Source organism: Colossoma macropomum, unplaced genomic scaffold, assembly GCF_904425465.1.
Source record: "Colossoma macropomum unplaced genomic scaffold, Colossoma_macropomum, whole genome shotgun sequence".
NCBI classification, from domain to species: Eukaryota; Metazoa; Chordata; class Actinopteri; order Characiformes; family Serrasalmidae; genus Colossoma; species Colossoma macropomum.
In genome coordinates, this window is record NW_023495663.1 from 391,279 (window position 1) to 408,333 (window position 17,055).

Here is a 17,055-nt window from a genome sequence, read left to right on the forward strand (position 1 = left end):
GTAAAACACATTTAATTGCCTTTGTGTATAAAATGTGCTATATATAAAAAAACTTGCTTTGCCTTGCCTAGTGAAGGTGAGTTCCTATTAGAAGATTTAGAAGATTTTGGACCAGGACCTTGGAATTGAGCACTAATGTTAAGTATAGTCAATTCAAGTCAAAGTCAAATCAAAGTTTATTTGAATAGCTTTTCACAAAATGGCTTTATAGAAAATTCAGGTTCAAGCCCCAAAGAGCAGAGCACAGCACTGGAATGCAGGAAGCTCCATGGTGGTTAAACTGGTCCAGAAGGCAGGAGAGCAGGGGCACCAGATCAAGGCAGATATAAAGCAATAGCATCAGTCCACACATGATGAGCAGTTGTTCAGCTTAGCAAAGAAACATAAATACAGTTAGTTCTGTTTAGAGAGGCTGATTATTGTATACAATGTTAACAGAGTGTAGCAGAGACTCCAGCAGGTCTACAGACTAACTAAAAAGGGAAGGTAACAAGGCATGAGAGCTTCCTCACATGTCAGCACCCATTTGCTCGACTGTCAACAAACTTGAGTGAATGCATGAGAGCAGCAGGACAACAGCACAGACATTCTCAGTTTACCATAGTACTCTATGTCAGTGAACCCCCAGATCGCCACCTGTTATCTAATGGGAAGAAACTAGTTACCAAAGGCTTGACTAAACAAGTAAGTTTTTAGTTCTTGTGAGGACTCTGGGTGCAGTGTTCTGGACTAGCTGAAGCTTGTAAAGGCTTATGCTGGAACATCAAGATTGCAGGGCATTACAGCCACGATTCAGTAATCAAGGCTCATGAGCATGCGCACAATATTTAAGCTGCCCAGAGAGTCAAGATGCAGATGCAGTAATAGATATGCTGAAAACAAAAAAAGAAAAGAAAATATTATTTAAAACATTTACAGATATTTATTTTGTTTTAGGCAAGCAAACAATACTTAATACAAATAATACCTACTTAACACGTAAACAATGTTTTATAGTTTTTATGTATTTTTTATAGCAGTGTAAAATACTTTCTACTGTCTTGGGTGTGCTTTCTTCATCTCACCAAATTGGAAAAATAATTTTTAAGTAGACTAATAAATTAAATTTGCAATATTTAATATTAGAATAACTTTTATTCATTGTTCCATTGAAACATTGTTAGAAACAGCATGTGTAAAATATACATGGCAGCAGGTGAAGGTGAAATATAAAGATAACTCTAAAATTGTACAGTGTAAATCTAGATAATGTTCTTGTATTAAAAATGAATCAATATGTATAGAAACGAAATTAATACTGTATTACATATTACAATCCATTACACCTAACCAAAAAGAAAAAAGTGGTTCCTGTTAATGTCTCTTGAGGGGTGGGTGGCTCCAGTAATGGACCTGTATCACACCTCCCTCCAACTCTGCTACTTCACAGTGCTACTTTACAGACTCTTGTGCTCCAACTCTGACTCTCAGAATTCAGAGGAGGATCTCATGCCTATCCTAGATCAGCTTCACCCAATTACTCACTCTCCTCACCTGTGTCTAGTCATATATATTGTCCGTTTGCCCCTACTTCTTTGCAAAGTATTGCCCCAGTTTCACTGAGAACACTCAGTAGTGTTTTCTGCCTGTCCTATCATGTTTTTGACCTGATGTTTTTTTACCTTTCTCTGGATGTCCCTTTTGGCTTTTGTTCGCTCTGTCTTAGTTTTGACCTTGGCATGGTTAACCATTGCAAGTTTGGATCTTTTTTTCATTAAAACCTCAAAACTGGTTTATAACTGTGCGTGTCTGATTTGTTCTGACTTGTTACAACAGCAGCTCTGGACCAGTGCCCCATCATTTCAGAAACATCTTCAGAGATTACTCTCCCCAGAGACAAAAAAAATCTTCCAATTGCAGGAAATGTCCTGACTCTCCACATTCTCCCTGATACTCTCCTGACTCTCCTGATACCGAGAGTCTGTAAATGATGTAATTGTCAAAAAACTGTATGGCTGTGATGATGTTCCACAGAAAGCCTGTAATGTTCAGCAGTGCTAGTTATCTTCTGATTATGCAGGAGCATGCGGGACCAGCAAGAGGAAGCAGATGTTCACATGACTTCAGAAAATATCTGCTAAATAAAAAAAAAGAAAAAAAAAGTGTAAATGAACATTAGAAAGTTAGAGCTGGAAATTTAGAAACAAGTTGAGAAGGATGTGTAAATTAGTGTAAATGTAACTCCAGAACTGATCAGATGCTCACAGATGAAATTAGAAAAAGAGGCTTTACTGATCAAAACACTTTCCAAACTCATAGTCAAAACACAGGCAATGGTCAGATCCAAAACAGCCCAAAAACACAAAAAGACACACATAACCAGAAAGCAGACAAAATCCAAAAGGCAGGGTTGAAAACCCAGAAAAACAGTCAGAAAAACATGCAGGCAATACAAGAAAAACCGCTCAGTAGCTCGCAAGAAAGCAATACCTCGTGAAGATCTAACTAAAGCCCAGGCTTCAAATACTATTATTGGTCACATGAACAAGGAAGACAGGTGAAACATATCAGTATTCTGGTGAAGCAGAACGATGATAGGTTGTGGAATGAGAGTCAGCAGTCACTTGATCCCCAAGGGAGTTCTGGGAGTTAGAGTTCTCAAACAGAACTGATCTGGATAGATGTGTGACAGTAAAGTACAGCTATTTTAATATGCTAATTTTATTCAGAATTTAACTAAAGATTTATTCCCCCCACAGACTGAACAAAATCACTAATAAAAAGTTTTTTTTATGATTTCCTCTTTTTAATAAAAAAAATGCTTTAAAAATATTTGCACACTAATTTCAAGGAGCACATTAATGTTCCTCACAGCACCACCATCCTTGTGATCTTTAACTGCTTTAGTTAGACCAGACCAGAAAATATAAATGCAACATAAGCAATACAGTTAAGCAAGCAATTGTAACTAATATTTAGGGGGCCTGTAGAATCCTTTCCATGCATAAACCTCTGATTTAAATACCTTTTATGCAGTAAAACTTTTGATATCTTCTCCATATTAGTTTAGAATTTTTATTATTATTTATTTATATTTGGCTTTTTCTTAATTATATCCTTAATGTCAAATCTTATTAGGACCTACATTATGTTGTTAATAAAATAATGAACATCATTTGCTCTAGATGCAGCAGTATGTTGGACATTATTGAGGCGGAACGTTGTTCTAGAGTTGTCTTAACCCGGTAAACCTATGTTGTTACATGGATTGTTCAATAACATTGATTGAGCTATGCTAAGCCTAAACTTTAGCATGGTATGGAGCAGGTTTGTCCAAAAGCATATGCTGTCATGGTAACTGACTGGGGCTTAAGATTAGCTTCTTTCGTGAAACCAAAATTGACAAAAATTTTAACCCCAATTTTTCAGCACTGCTAGGTCCTCAGTTTGTTCCTCCTGTGTCTGGCCAGTCTTCACTCTTTAGTTTTCTTTCAGTCTAGGTCACTGTGCCTGACTCTGTCAGTCTTGCAGTCTCTATCTCAGTTGCTGTCTCTGTTCCAGTTCCTGTCAATGTTTTCATCCCTATCACAGTAACCTTACCTGTCCCAGTCCCAATATCTGTACTTGTCTATTAACTTGTTCGGCCCTTCATTCAGTCACATGTTCAAATTCCCATCCCGTCTCCTGTCTTATCCCATGTTTCCACTGTCCCACCTCCCACCCAAGTTTTTATCCAGTTTCCTGTCTATTCGCCTGTTCACCCTGTCTGGTCTCATGTCCAGCCTTCTGTCCAATCCCCTGTCCAGTCTAGTGTGTCATCCCCTGTCCAGTCCCCTCTCTGTTCCCATGTTCAGTCCCCTGTTCAGTTCACCATCCAGTCTCTTGTCTAATTTTGTAGTCTTGTTTCCAACCTCTCATCTGGGCCAGCTCCCCAGATGTGCTCTGTTCTGTGCTTTGGAAGCTGCACATTAGAGGGGGCTTCTGTGAAATCTGTGCCCTGCCCTTGTCTTTCTTTGTTTCTGTCTGTGTCTGCCTTTCTTTTCCTTCCCTCACGTGTCTTGCCAAATGCCATCTTGCCGAGTATGGAGCCTTGTGGAACACCTTTAGTTATGGCAGTGAATAAGGTTTATCGTGAACCAGGGTTACACATTGGTGCCTATCGAAAGGTAATTCTGGACCAGCATGTAGCTTTATCATCAAAACAAATGTTTTATAGGCTTTTTAAAAGTACGGCGTGATCAACTGTGTCAAAAGCTTTGGGGAAATCAATAAAAAGGGCTACACAGTGCTTCTTTCTGTCTATGGCAGTAAAATGTCTTTTGTGATCTTTCTCTAAAAACAGATTAATAGCAACGTTTGTATAAGGGATTGAGTTGAGTTGATAATTCACTTGGGCTTCTAAGATTTTGGCTAAGCATGACAATTTAGAGATTTAGAATTTAGTCTATATTTATCTGATGCCTCACCTCCTTTGTGTAGCAGAATGCGTGCTACTCATTAATGCCTAAAGCATCTGTAATAAGAGTTGCTATGCCTCATCCTTGGCTGTTTAAATTAGGACTATTAGAACTAAAGGTGCTGACCTTGTAGAATCATTGAACTAGTTGATTAGATCAATTGAACCAACTGAGGTTATCTGTTTGATTTGAGGAACAGACACAGTCTCAATCAAGTGGAACCTATGTGGCAGTGACTGACTGACTGTCCAGCACTGACAGCTATCTAAGAGACTACATGCTATGCTACAAGAAATGAGAGCAGCATGTGAGGGATGTATACCATCCTGGCTCAAAAGACCAGGCATGCCCTTAAAAGAAGACCAACTGTCTACAAAACTCACATTGTTTTCTGAGCAGCAATTGGACAATCGGCAGTTTAGCAACCATAACTTGCTGTAGATTTTGGCACCACATTGAAAGATAGGGCCAAAGTGCATTATGGCATAAGACACAATCTGGGATAATCTGCACCCCTTATTACTTTTTAGTTATTTCTGACTGCCACAGACAAGCAGCATTACTACCTGCATGAATAACTTTGTAGAAAACCTATAAATTGTTCACAGCTTTACTAATTCCCTCAGTCACTCATTCCCACTGATGTTGGCTGCCCTGGTTCCTAGTATATAGCTAATTTCTATTGGTGCCACTGAAGGAGAAGCTATTCTGGTTGGTTTCTTATGTTCTTCTTTTATACTTTACAAATCCTTTTGAACTTTAACAGACTTTAATTTTAGTTGATATTCATTCAAATTCCATTTTCTTTGATGATGTTCATGTCATTTCTTCTAAAGTCTCCTTTTTGTCATAATTGTATCTGCTGAATCTCAGAATCAGAATGATGATTTTAAAGTATTGTAGTTAGTAGCATGATGTATCAGTTTGGTTGTTGTGCTTTTTGTTACATCCTGTTTGACAGACCTGATGTATCTTTTGCATAATTTGGAGCTTGCTGTGTTTGTACTGCAGCTGATTTTTGCTGCATGTAAGCAATACCTGTTCCTCTTTTTCTTTCCTTTCTGCAGATTGACTGGTTGTATGATTACAGATAAAGGCTGTTCTTCTTTGGCATCAGCTCTGAAATCAAATCCCTTCCACCTGAGAGAACTTGATCTGACCTATAATCACCCAGGAGAGTCTGGAGTGAAGCTGCTCTCTGATCTACTGGAAGACCCACACTGCGCACTGGAGAAACTACAGTGAGTTACTGACTTACTTTCTCTGTAAACAGACTGATTATAATTATATATATTTTACACATTACTGATAGATGTGTTTGTAGATGTGTTTGCCTTTATGGTGAGGTGGTGAATTGTTATTTATAGTGAGGTACTGAATTGTTGTTCCAAACATGACTGGAACTACCATGAGGACACTGAGGTTCAGAGATGGTTTGGAAGGGTTTTATGAGATTCAATGTGAAACAGAGATAAGACCCAATTAACAGTGACTGGTTCTCAGCTGTCCTCAAAAAATGTTTGGTCATAGACCTAACTGCATCCTATGTTTACCTCAGTACAAGATGCTAATGCTACCCAGAGTGACTCTGACTCCTTGAGATGTTAAAATATGCAGCTCCATTGATAGCTATATAAATGATCAAATTAATGTTAACGTTAGTTAAAAGTTGTTGTGTTACTTACTCATAATACTACTGAGAAAGTTCACTGTTAACTAGCATATTGATGGCACAGTGTCTTGTATTACAATTAAAGGTAACATTTTATATTAAGGGTACATGATCTGCCAGTAATTAAGGCATTTACTAATGAACAATTTATGTATGAATGTTATGTATGAACAACCACAAGATTAAATTACTAACACATGTACTAATGTATGAAAATGAAGCTAATAAAGGCAACATCTGAATTTATCAGGAATTCATGTGTTAATTAATGTTTGTCACATGTTTGTCCTTCTGCTTCATCATGCTGAGTAAGCAGCCCTTGTATTTGCCTGTTTTCATCTGAGTTTATAGTTTTTGATTTCTTATGTTATTTTGTCTGTTTCTACCCACCTAGTGTCTGTTTATTTAAAAAAAATCAAAAATTTACACTGACATGTTTTTGCAACTAGTCATCATTTGTGACAGTTGCCATAATTTTATTTCATCTGTCGTGTTAATAATATGACATGTTTTAACTCCTATATTGTTACATAGTGCCTCATGAGGGAACAGTTTATCCTACAGTTACCACTGAACTCGGAAATTAGTTAATAATGGGTTGGGAAAAGTGCAGTCCTTTTCTATCCTTGCAATCCTTAATTCTATGCACGTTTTTGTGCTTTCCCTCACGTAGTACACCTGATTCAACTGCTAATTTACAAGCTCCTGTTGTGCTGGTTGAGGTATGTCAGAGTAAGGAAAATACAACACTATGCAGAGTCAATTCTAAATTCATTACAAAGAAAGCAATGATTACTGATAACTCACAGTGAATTCATAATGTTTGTGCCCCCTAAAGAGGTGATGGACCAGTCACATTTTATTACTGAATGAAAGCTAATAAAATAGCTGGGGTTAACATTACTTACCAAAATGACATGTTTGCCCTCAACATAACAGTGATGAATGATATTCATATAAAAACAGGACATTGGCAAAATTCATAGAAATAAAAAATATTTCATTGTCATCTTATGACTTTTACACAATACACAAAACCAGGGTCCCTGTAAAAGGAGGAATAACAATGAACCAAAAAGCATAAAATCAGCATGTACACTTTTCAAATTTTTAACCAAACAGAATAGGCATGTCTGACACCACATATTAATAGAATCCCAATGCTTGTGAAACCACAAACCACAAACTCCTTTACCCTTAAAACAAAGGTTTACTGTAAATAAGTAAGCACCAAACCAAATATTTCATATAGCTACTTTACAACGAATTCAGTAATAACAGCAACTGCAAATCTGTTCTGTTTCAGACAACAGCTGCATGTTTTACACATTTTTGAAAAGAATAACAGATTTATAATGGGAAACACATTTTTATTTTTCGAAAATGGTATATATTTTTCATAATAATGGTGTCATATATTAAGATAATTTACAGGTTTAATTAAATGAAAGTCATATTGCCAGTAAATAAACTAAATTTGCACAACAGTTTAAATTTATGTTGTAACAGTATGACATTGCAGTGTGACATAGGTAATCATATAAATTGAAAGAATAGGATGAAACCAACAGAGCTTCTAGCAGTACACCAAAGTGTACTAACATTCTTTTTGCATGCTTAATTAACACATGAATTCCTGATAAATCCAGATGTTGAAGAAAGCCTTTATTACCTTCATTCATTAGTACATACATTGGTTAATACTGAGTAATGAAATCTTATGATTGTTAATATATGACTTATTCATTTGTTCCTGATCAATGACTCATTATTTTCTGATTAATTATTAATTAGTAAATGCCTTAATTACTGGCAGGTCATGTACCCTTAATGTAAACTGTTAACCAATTAGAAACCAGCAGGTACGTTTGGCTGTATACAAAGAGTGGTTAGCACACAAGTACAGCTTTTTACTGACTCAAGTTGGGATGTGCCATTAAAAACAACTTTATCCACTCAGGTGCAGCCAACAACAGAGCAGTTCTCATGCTTAGCTCTTATTCTGGTGCTTGCGAGAAAAAAATGGTGCATGTTGGCAAAAGTAGTTCTCAAGCCATGTGTGGAGTAAGCCTGCATTTGAAGTAAGACAGGGAGACAAATCTGAATGGCTTGTTGACTCTCATGCTTTCTGACCTAGGAGGCCACAAAAAAATGATTGTGTTGTCCTGTTTCACAGTTTGTGGTTGGTACCCAAATGTGTGAGCACAAGCACTGAAAAAGTGAGTTTTTCATAATATGTCCCCTTCAATGAATGTACATATGTGTGTTTTGTTCTTCAGGGTGAATCATGGAGGGAAGATCAGGATGAAACCAGGACTGAAGAAATGTAAGATGTACACATGTACACACGCTATACACAAACATGTGCACACAACACTATACACACATATCATACACACACACTCACACATACACATGTATACACAATTATTAAGTTCTCTTTGTTTGTGTCTCCTCTAATGTGTGTGTGTGTGTGTGTGTGTGTGTGTACAGATGTGTGTGATCTCACTCTGGATTCAAACACAGCAAACACCTTTCTCTCTCTGTCCGAGAGGAACAGAAAGGTGGAGCGTGTGATGGAGGATCAGTGTTATCCAGATCATCCAGACAGGTTTGATGACTGTTATCAGGTTCTGAGTGTGGAGAGTCTGACTGGACGCTGTTACTGGGAGGTTCAGTGGAGTGGGAGTGGGGCTGTTATATCAGTGTCATACAGAGGAATCAGGAGGAAAGGAGGCAGTAATGACCATGTGTTTGGCTTCAATAAGCAGTCCTGGGGTCTGATCTGCTCTGATAACAGATACACTGTCAGACACAATAAACATGAAACTGTCCTACCCGGCACTCCCTCCCCCTCCAAAAGAATAGGAGTGTATCTGGACTGGGAATCTGGCACTCTGTCCTTCTACACCATCTCACCGAACACAGAAATGCTGACCCACCTACACACACTCTACACTACATTCACTGAACCGCTGTACGCTGGATTCTGGGTTTATAATGACAATGACTCCTCAGTGCGTCTGTGTGAGATAGAATAACATCTACCCAGAGAGAGAGAGAGAGAAAGAGAGAGACACAGTGAGAGAAACAGAGCAGATTGGTGAAAAATGTGTAATGTGACAGACCCAGTAAGACACTCATGGAAAAATCCAAGAGAAGAGGCTTTGATACAAAAGGGATTGGCAAGAATTGTAGTCGTGGTATAGGCGTGGGTCAAATCTAAAATAGCAAGAAGGCAAAACAGAGCAATCATAACCAGTAGGGCAGAGACAAAAGACAACAATGAAGGATCCAGAAGAGAGTCCAATAAACCAAAGGGCAACTGAGAACACAGTGGAAATGCTCAGTAGTTCTGCAGGAGAAACAATACCTCGCAATTTGGCTAAGCTAAAGCCCAGGCTTATAAACTAAACTAAACAGGTCATACATACAGGTCATAGAACACAGGTGTAGAGAATCAGTACTCAGGAGAATTAGAGTGATGATTGGTTGAACGAGGAAGTTCAGTCACATGATCTCCCATGAGTTCAGGGAAATGGAGTCCTTGTGTGAATCGAGATCTGAGGGATACGTGACAGAAAGCATGTATCAAAAATACAAAACTACAGTTTTGACTATTTTCATACATTGTTACAAAAATATTTGATAAATATACTTTACATGTATTTCTATGTCATATGTGTGTCCAGTCAGAAATATAGTGCATTTAGAGATAAAGATACTTTTGATCTAAAATACTGTGAGAAACAGATACCTGGATAAAAAGTGCACATTACCTGATGGAGGATATAGGACTGTCTACCATTATCTACACCTTCATTACCTGATGGAGGAAATAAAACTGTCTACCATTATCTACACATTAATTTATGTCATGGAGGATATTGCATTGTCTACCATTATCTGCACACTACCTGAGGATGCAATTGTTGATGTCCTGAATATGGCATTACAGTTTTTTGGAAAGCACTCTTTATCGTACCACCTTGGGTAAAGGCTTGTAGGTCACGTTTGTAATGCAATATAACTCCACAAACAGTTTTTGCTATAGAAAAGAAGTAATGCAAAAGAAATACTTGAATGCAGACACACCATAGAACCACTACAAAATAATATCATAATCAGTAATAGTTATTACTCTGAGTGCGCCCCAGATGATCTTGCTTTGTTGATCTTGCTTTCTTCCCCTTTGAAGGAGACTTCATCTCCTCATCATCTCATTTATCAATAGTTGAATAATTCTGAGGACAGAACAAGACAAGACTATTGGATTTACTGGTTGCCCTAATTATGTTATTCCAAAAGATTTTTATGTCAGACTTAAACTGTAATGATGTAATGTTGGTTACAAGTATATTACAGTTTGCTTTTGACTATGACAGTGAATATCAAACAGCTTTACAATACATGCCATCTTGTCTGCTTTTCCTTTTGCAAGAATTAAAAAATTTTTCACAGATTAAAAAAAAGCATTCATTGCTATCTTTATTATATTCTACATGTGTAATTGAGTGAGTAATAGTTTTCATCGTCTCACCTCTTGACTCCTCTGTTTCAATAGCCTTTTTTCCTGTGTAGAATATATCATGTTTAAGTATTCCAATAAGGTTATGTACACTAAAGTGTTGCTTTGAATTTACTTGAATCAAATGTGTACCTTGGATGAAATATTTTACACCAGCACAGTTACTGTTGTCCATTTTACTTACTTTTGGCAAGAATTGTATTAATGGTTTGTGTTTTCTTTTCATGTGGTACTAATAGAGTCACATCTGTGCCAAAATTGTTTGTAATTACTTTTTGCATTAATACTGATAATAGACATATTCATGTTTCTGCATCAAAGTTTCTATCTGTAACATGACAGTTTGTAACCATACACTGCAGTTTTTGTAATTAATAAACCTGTTTCCATGTTGCTATTTCTATCTGTAATATTACGGATTGAAACTGTACATCACATGGAGATGAACTGACTTATTTACATTTATAAGCCCTCAGTTGGTTTCCTGATTCAATCTGCAACATCTTGCAAAGCTAAAGTCAGTTTTTCATTCTCATACTTCTCGTTCAAATTTTTCTGTCTCACCTTAAATGGCGCAACTGTACAATCTGGCGCCTCAGTCAAAATTAAAGGTGGAACGGGATAATTTGGAGGAGAAGCTGGAGGATGAGAAGCTTCAGCCTCGTAAAAAAAGTCGAACATTGAGAGAAAATTTACAAGAAACTCACTGAGAAGTTTCCTGACTGAGGTTAGAGAAAAGCAGCTATAGCTGAGCTAAAGCTTAAAGCAGAGCAAAGTAAGTCTGTGTTTGTGTTTGCTATATTTTAGCCTGAACTATAAGCACACACTAAGATATACTTGCAGCCAAGATGGTAAAATTGATATAAAATGTTGTGGCTCCCAAGGTGGTTTGATTTTTGTTGAAAGGATACAACAGCTCTTCTTAACATATGCCTACAACAATTTGAAGATGCTAAAGCCATTAGCTACATTTCATAAAATTGTAGCAGCTACTAGCTACAATATTTTGTAGCTAACTACAAAAAGTAGCCTGCTGCTTAGCTACTCCCCCATTCACAACTGCGTGTCTGAGAGATACTGTTTTGCTAAAAAATAGAAAAATAGATCACACGTTTTGTACTAGGTGAGTGAAAAAAATCAGTGGATTTCCACCCAAATGGTACCTGCTCTGTGGGGGTCCTGTGAGGGTCCTGACCACTGAAGAACAGGGTAACAAAATAGGCAGAAAAACAGATGGACTACAGTCTGTAACTGTAGAACTACAGAATGAAATTATATGGTCAGTGAAGCTGATAAAATGGACAATGAGTGTAGAAACAAGAAGGTGGACTTAATAAAGTGGCTGGTCAGTGTATATATACACTTTTTTTGATACATTTACCTATGGATGATGGTATATATGATGTCAGCCCACCCTTTGCAGCTATAACAGCTTCAACTCTTCTGGGAAGGCTTTCCACAGGAAAAGGAACTCCCAGTTAGGAGTGTGTTTATGGGAATTTTTGACCATTCTTCCAGAAGTGCATTTGTGAGGTCAGATACTGATGTTGGACGAGAAGGCCTGGCTCACAGTCTCCGCTCTAATTCATCCCAAAGGTGTTCTATCGGGTTGAGGTCAGGACTCTGTGCAGGCCAGTCAAGTTCTTCCACACCAAACTCGCTCATCCATGTCTTTATGGACCTTGTTTTGTGCACTGGTGCGCAGTCATGTTGGAACAGGAAGGGGCCAAACTCCCCAAACTGTTCCCACAAAGTTGGGAGCATGAAATTGTCCAAAATCTCTTGGTCTGCAGAAGCATTAAGGGTTCCTTTCACCGGAACTAAGGGGCCGAGCCCAACTCCTGAAAAACAACGGAGACGGAGAAGCGTCATTGGTCACTCTAGAGTCCAGTGGCGGTGCTTTACACCACTGCATTCGACGCTTTGCATTGCGCTTGGTGATGTAAGGCTTGGATGCAGCTGCTCGGCCATGGAAACCCATTCCATGAAGCTCTCTACGCTGTTCTTGAGCTGATCTGAAGGCCACATGAAGTTTGGAGGTCTGTAGCGATTGACTCTGCAGAAAGTTGGTGACCTCTGCGCACTATGCCCCTCGGCATCCGCTGACCCAGCTCTGTCATTTTCCGTGGCCGACCACTTCGTGCCTGAGTCGCTGTCGTTCCCAATCGCTTCCACTTTGTTATAATACCACTGACAGTCGACTGTGGAATATTTAGTAGCGAGATAATTTCACGACTGGACTTGTTGCACAGGTGGCATCCTATCACGGTACCACGCTGGAGTTCACTGAGCTCCTGAGAGCGACTCATTCTTTCACTAATGTTTGTAGAAGCAGTCTGCAGGCCTAGGGGCTTGGTTTTATACACCTGTGGCCATGGAAGTGATTGGAACACCTGAATTCAATGATTTGGATGGGTGAGTGAATACTTTTGGCAATATAGTGTATAATTCCGTGTTTTAGTGTTCTGTTGCATCTATTATTTTAAACCTCATTCCAAACACTGGGTTGGAACAGTGTGTGAAATGCAAATAAAAACAAAATTCAGTAAATCATAAATCTACTTTGATGTATTTGAATAAAACTGTATTAAGACAATATTTTAAATATTTTATGTTACTGTTGTCGGAAGAAAACCCTGTATCCCCAAAATGGTAACTTTACAGAGGAAGGAAAAACATACTTTACTTTTAATGTAAGTCAATGGAACCAGACTTTTTTACAAGTCATTTTGGGCCATTTCTTTTGATTGATTCATCATAAAATTTACACACAATGTAAAGGGCAACAGGTATTTTCAGTTTATGTTAAAAACTGAAAAACGAGGTTTTCTTCCGACAGCAGTGAAATGTATGTTCATTCTGAAATAATGCGTGCAGCATGTTCCACAATTTGGGACAGGAGCAATTTAAGACTAAAAACACACTCACAAAAAAACTTTCACTGTCCTAGCTTTTTTGGAACTGAGTTTGGAATATATTAATGTCAATGATTACATATTTGAAAACTATTAGATATTTAATGTTTATCAGATTTAATTATGTGTAGGCCTAAATACACATTAATGTACATTCTTATAATATACATCACATATCATACAAAGTAACTTATGCGCACTTGAGTACATTTTAACACACAAAAAATGATTAATAAATATGGACGCTATGATATAAATACTCATATTAATGGACAAACTGAAATTGTGGTGTCAAAGAGCTTAGAAACTTTGGGTCAGGAGTTAAACAAATGTTTTCACTCCAGTTTTTGATGGAATTGCACAAGCTCATATGTGAGCTGCTCATCTGTGATGTGTTAGGCTCGATAAGTAAGTAAATAAAGTAAATAAGTAAATAATAAATAAATAAATGAATACTGGAAACCATATTAGTAATATATCACAGTAATGATTTGAGATGTTTTAGTTAAATGTATTTAGCTATGCTGGTGATGCATTAATAAAGTGATGTGGTGAAAATCCTTACAGAAACACCAACAACACAATGGCATTTATATTTAGGCTAACTGTGATATTCATCACAAACAATGACCACGCAGCTTGACCGATGGTGTGCAGCTTTACTCACTGGTCAAAATACTAAACCATGTTGGCTTAGTAGAGATGAAGGAGAGAAGAGAACTCCAGCGGAAGTGTTATTTCCGTTTTCTACCGGATACACAAAAAACTACATACAGGACACATGAAGAAAGCATTGGAAGTGCAAAACAAAAGACAACCTTAAAAAGGGGTCCTGGTGGAGTTCAGTAATCAGTAATGGTATTGTGTGTTCCTGATGGGTTGATATCACAGTGTAAAGGGCTGTAATGGTTTAACAGGTGTTCTGATTTTAGAAGATTTTCTAATGGGATCTAAAAGCGTCCTACAGGAAACTAGTGGTCTCTAATGGTAACCATTAAAAAGCAAAGCAGGTTTTTATCCTAATGGTTCTGATGGTCTTTTTCTATTTGAAAAGTGAGATTAACATGTGGAATCTTAAATTAACTTGAAAAGCACAGGTTTGTTTGGAGTCTGATTAAGAATGTTCTAAAAAAGAGACAAACTGAAATGAATGTAGTAATTCATTAGTATGCGCATATTTATGTGGACCTTTGCCTACTTTAACAATCTGGAGTGTAAAATGAAGTTTTTAATTAGTGCCCATCATTTAAAAGTTTATTTTATGTACAATCCATTTTAGCATGAGAGCCATTTTTATTCCACTGATTTCAGGGTTAAGTTGTCTAGTCTAGGCTCCTGATATTTCAATATATCTGATGTATAGTTGATTACTCATACAGTTACTATACAGTAAAACCCAACTGCACATCTTAATGAAAGATGACACAACTTAAATAAAACAGAAAAAAATCTAATGAAAAATGAGCTGTTGAGATAGCAACTCAGTCATTTTGAGGAATATTGTTTTTTTCATTGGGTTTTGAGTTATTCAGTGGGTATTTTTATTTAACTTGACTTTACAGGCAAATACAAACAGGCCAATAATGGGTTGTTTTTAAAGACAAATTTAATAATAAATAATAATAAAAATAACTAGTGTGACCCAATCCGAGGGCAGCTGCCTAACGAGTCACTGCCTTCAAAGGCAGCTCTGTTGTTGGACAGCATTTTTACTGAAAAGGAACATTAGTAGGCATCACATTCGGGACGGAGCTTCAGAGCCATCATACGTCATAACTCTCACTGCACTGTTCACGTTTTATCTGTTGACTCTCAGTCACTGGTAACACTCCCCTCCGACTAAAGGCGGATCATCTCAGTGTAAAAGGAGACTCTGGATCTGCAGCAGCTGTTTTCCTGCACTGACACTATGTGGAAATGTGTGTGTGAACAGGCTGATTTAAGGACGCTGTAAAGTCTCTGTTGTTAAATATTCGACTCAGCAGCCCAGATAAATACAGATAATCGTGAATATGAGTTTATGAATCATTTCAGTTCATACACTGTCCTCATCCACCTCAATGAACCTGCTTTATTTCTAATGCATAAGAGATAAAAACTATGTATAATTTTGTACAAAAAGCACTGAAAAAGGATCGCACACAATCTGTTCGCACTTCTTGCTGTAAAAAATCTTCACAAGCCAGTAACTCCTCTTTTTTAACCGTATAAATTACTGCTACAATATGAATTCTAAGATGTGTCATGCAGCTTACCCCTCCATCAGACTGTTTGCCTCACTGGTTTGATGAATGCCCTTCTGCCAGAACCTGCCCCCATTTCAGCAGACTGAAACCAGATATTTAGAGATGACAGTGCCTCCTGTTGGTTTGGTGAGGTTATCTGTGACATCTTCGCCTTTTTTTCACACATTTCTTCAGGAGCCATGGAGCGTATAACTTCATTTCTCACAGACGTACTTCTACTGTAACATCCATCTACGAACTGCATTGAGGGCAACATGAAAACATGGAAAAGTCTCCCAAATAACTACAACACAGGTTTTTACAAATATTATGAAAACTATATTACCTGGAGTACATGAAACCAACAAAGCAGCACCTTAGCAAGAGAAAACATATAACGTACCGTATTGATTTGTATTGATTATCTTAAAAACGAAAGTTGGTTTAATGAGAGAACCAAGTCAGGGCAAATCCAAAACCAGAATCCAAAGACAAGCAAAAGTCAAAAAAACGGAAAATACAAAAACACATGCAACCAGAGCAAAAGGGCAAATCCAAAAGAGAAACAATCAAGAAACAGGCAATGGGTTCAGTACACAGGTCAAGAAATCCGAAGATAACCACTCAGTAACCAGTAGTGTGGCAATACCTCACAAAGAGGAGAACAAACCAGGATCCTTTTAAAGTCTAAGGCAAATGGATACAGGTGTGTTGAATTAGTAGTCGGGTGATTGAGAACGAGGCAGAGGCCTGTGATTGGTGGAAGGGATGATGTCATGAGGATTGGGATTCTGGGAAATGGAGTCCTAGAGCGTGTTAGGCAAGGGGCGAGAACCTGGAAACGTGACAATAACACGACATAAAAATAGGGTGGCCTTTCTTTACCTTGGTTGATACGCACCTGCTGCTGACTGAGGCTTCTGCAAACACAGTGACTAGTTTCCACTTGATTCTTCACTCATAATGACGAATGCATCAGGAATTCGGTCAGACTTTACCATAACTACATAAAGTGCATATCCATACTGTGTCAGTCCCTTGTATGTGGCATCAAGCAGTGGCGGCTCCTGCCAAATATCTCAGGGGGGGCAATTGTTGTGATGATAGCCAAGGTGACCTGTTCAATGGGTAAATAAAAAAACAGCTAGCTAGCCAATTGAAATATAAATATATACAAATATTTCTCTTTACATTACATACTGTACAGTATTTGTGCACTGATATATCCTGGAGTTCACTGTAAATATCATCCTGAATAAAACTTAGGCTCTACAATGAC

General features: G+C 37.7%; 1 protein-coding gene across 3 annotated transcripts in view; it reads left to right on the forward strand.

Moving 5' to 3' along the window:
* The window catches only part of LOC118802728 (NLR family CARD domain-containing protein 3-like), a 56,702-nt gene extending 45,673 nt beyond the window's left edge, over nucleotides 1–11,029 (forward strand). For all 3 annotated transcript variants that reach the window (XM_036563189.1, XM_036563192.1, XM_036563190.1), the window contains 3 exons: nucleotides 5,504–5,677; nucleotides 8,388–8,434; nucleotides 8,602–11,029. In XM_036563189.1, the coding sequence (XP_036419082.1) occupies nucleotides 5,504–5,677; nucleotides 8,388–8,434; nucleotides 8,602–9,149 (769 nt within the window). In that variant the 3' untranslated portion in view covers nucleotides 9,150–11,029. The remainder of the gene's footprint in view (nucleotides 1–5,503; nucleotides 5,678–8,387; nucleotides 8,435–8,601) is intronic.
* Nucleotides 11,030–17,055: the final 6,026 nt, after the last annotated feature.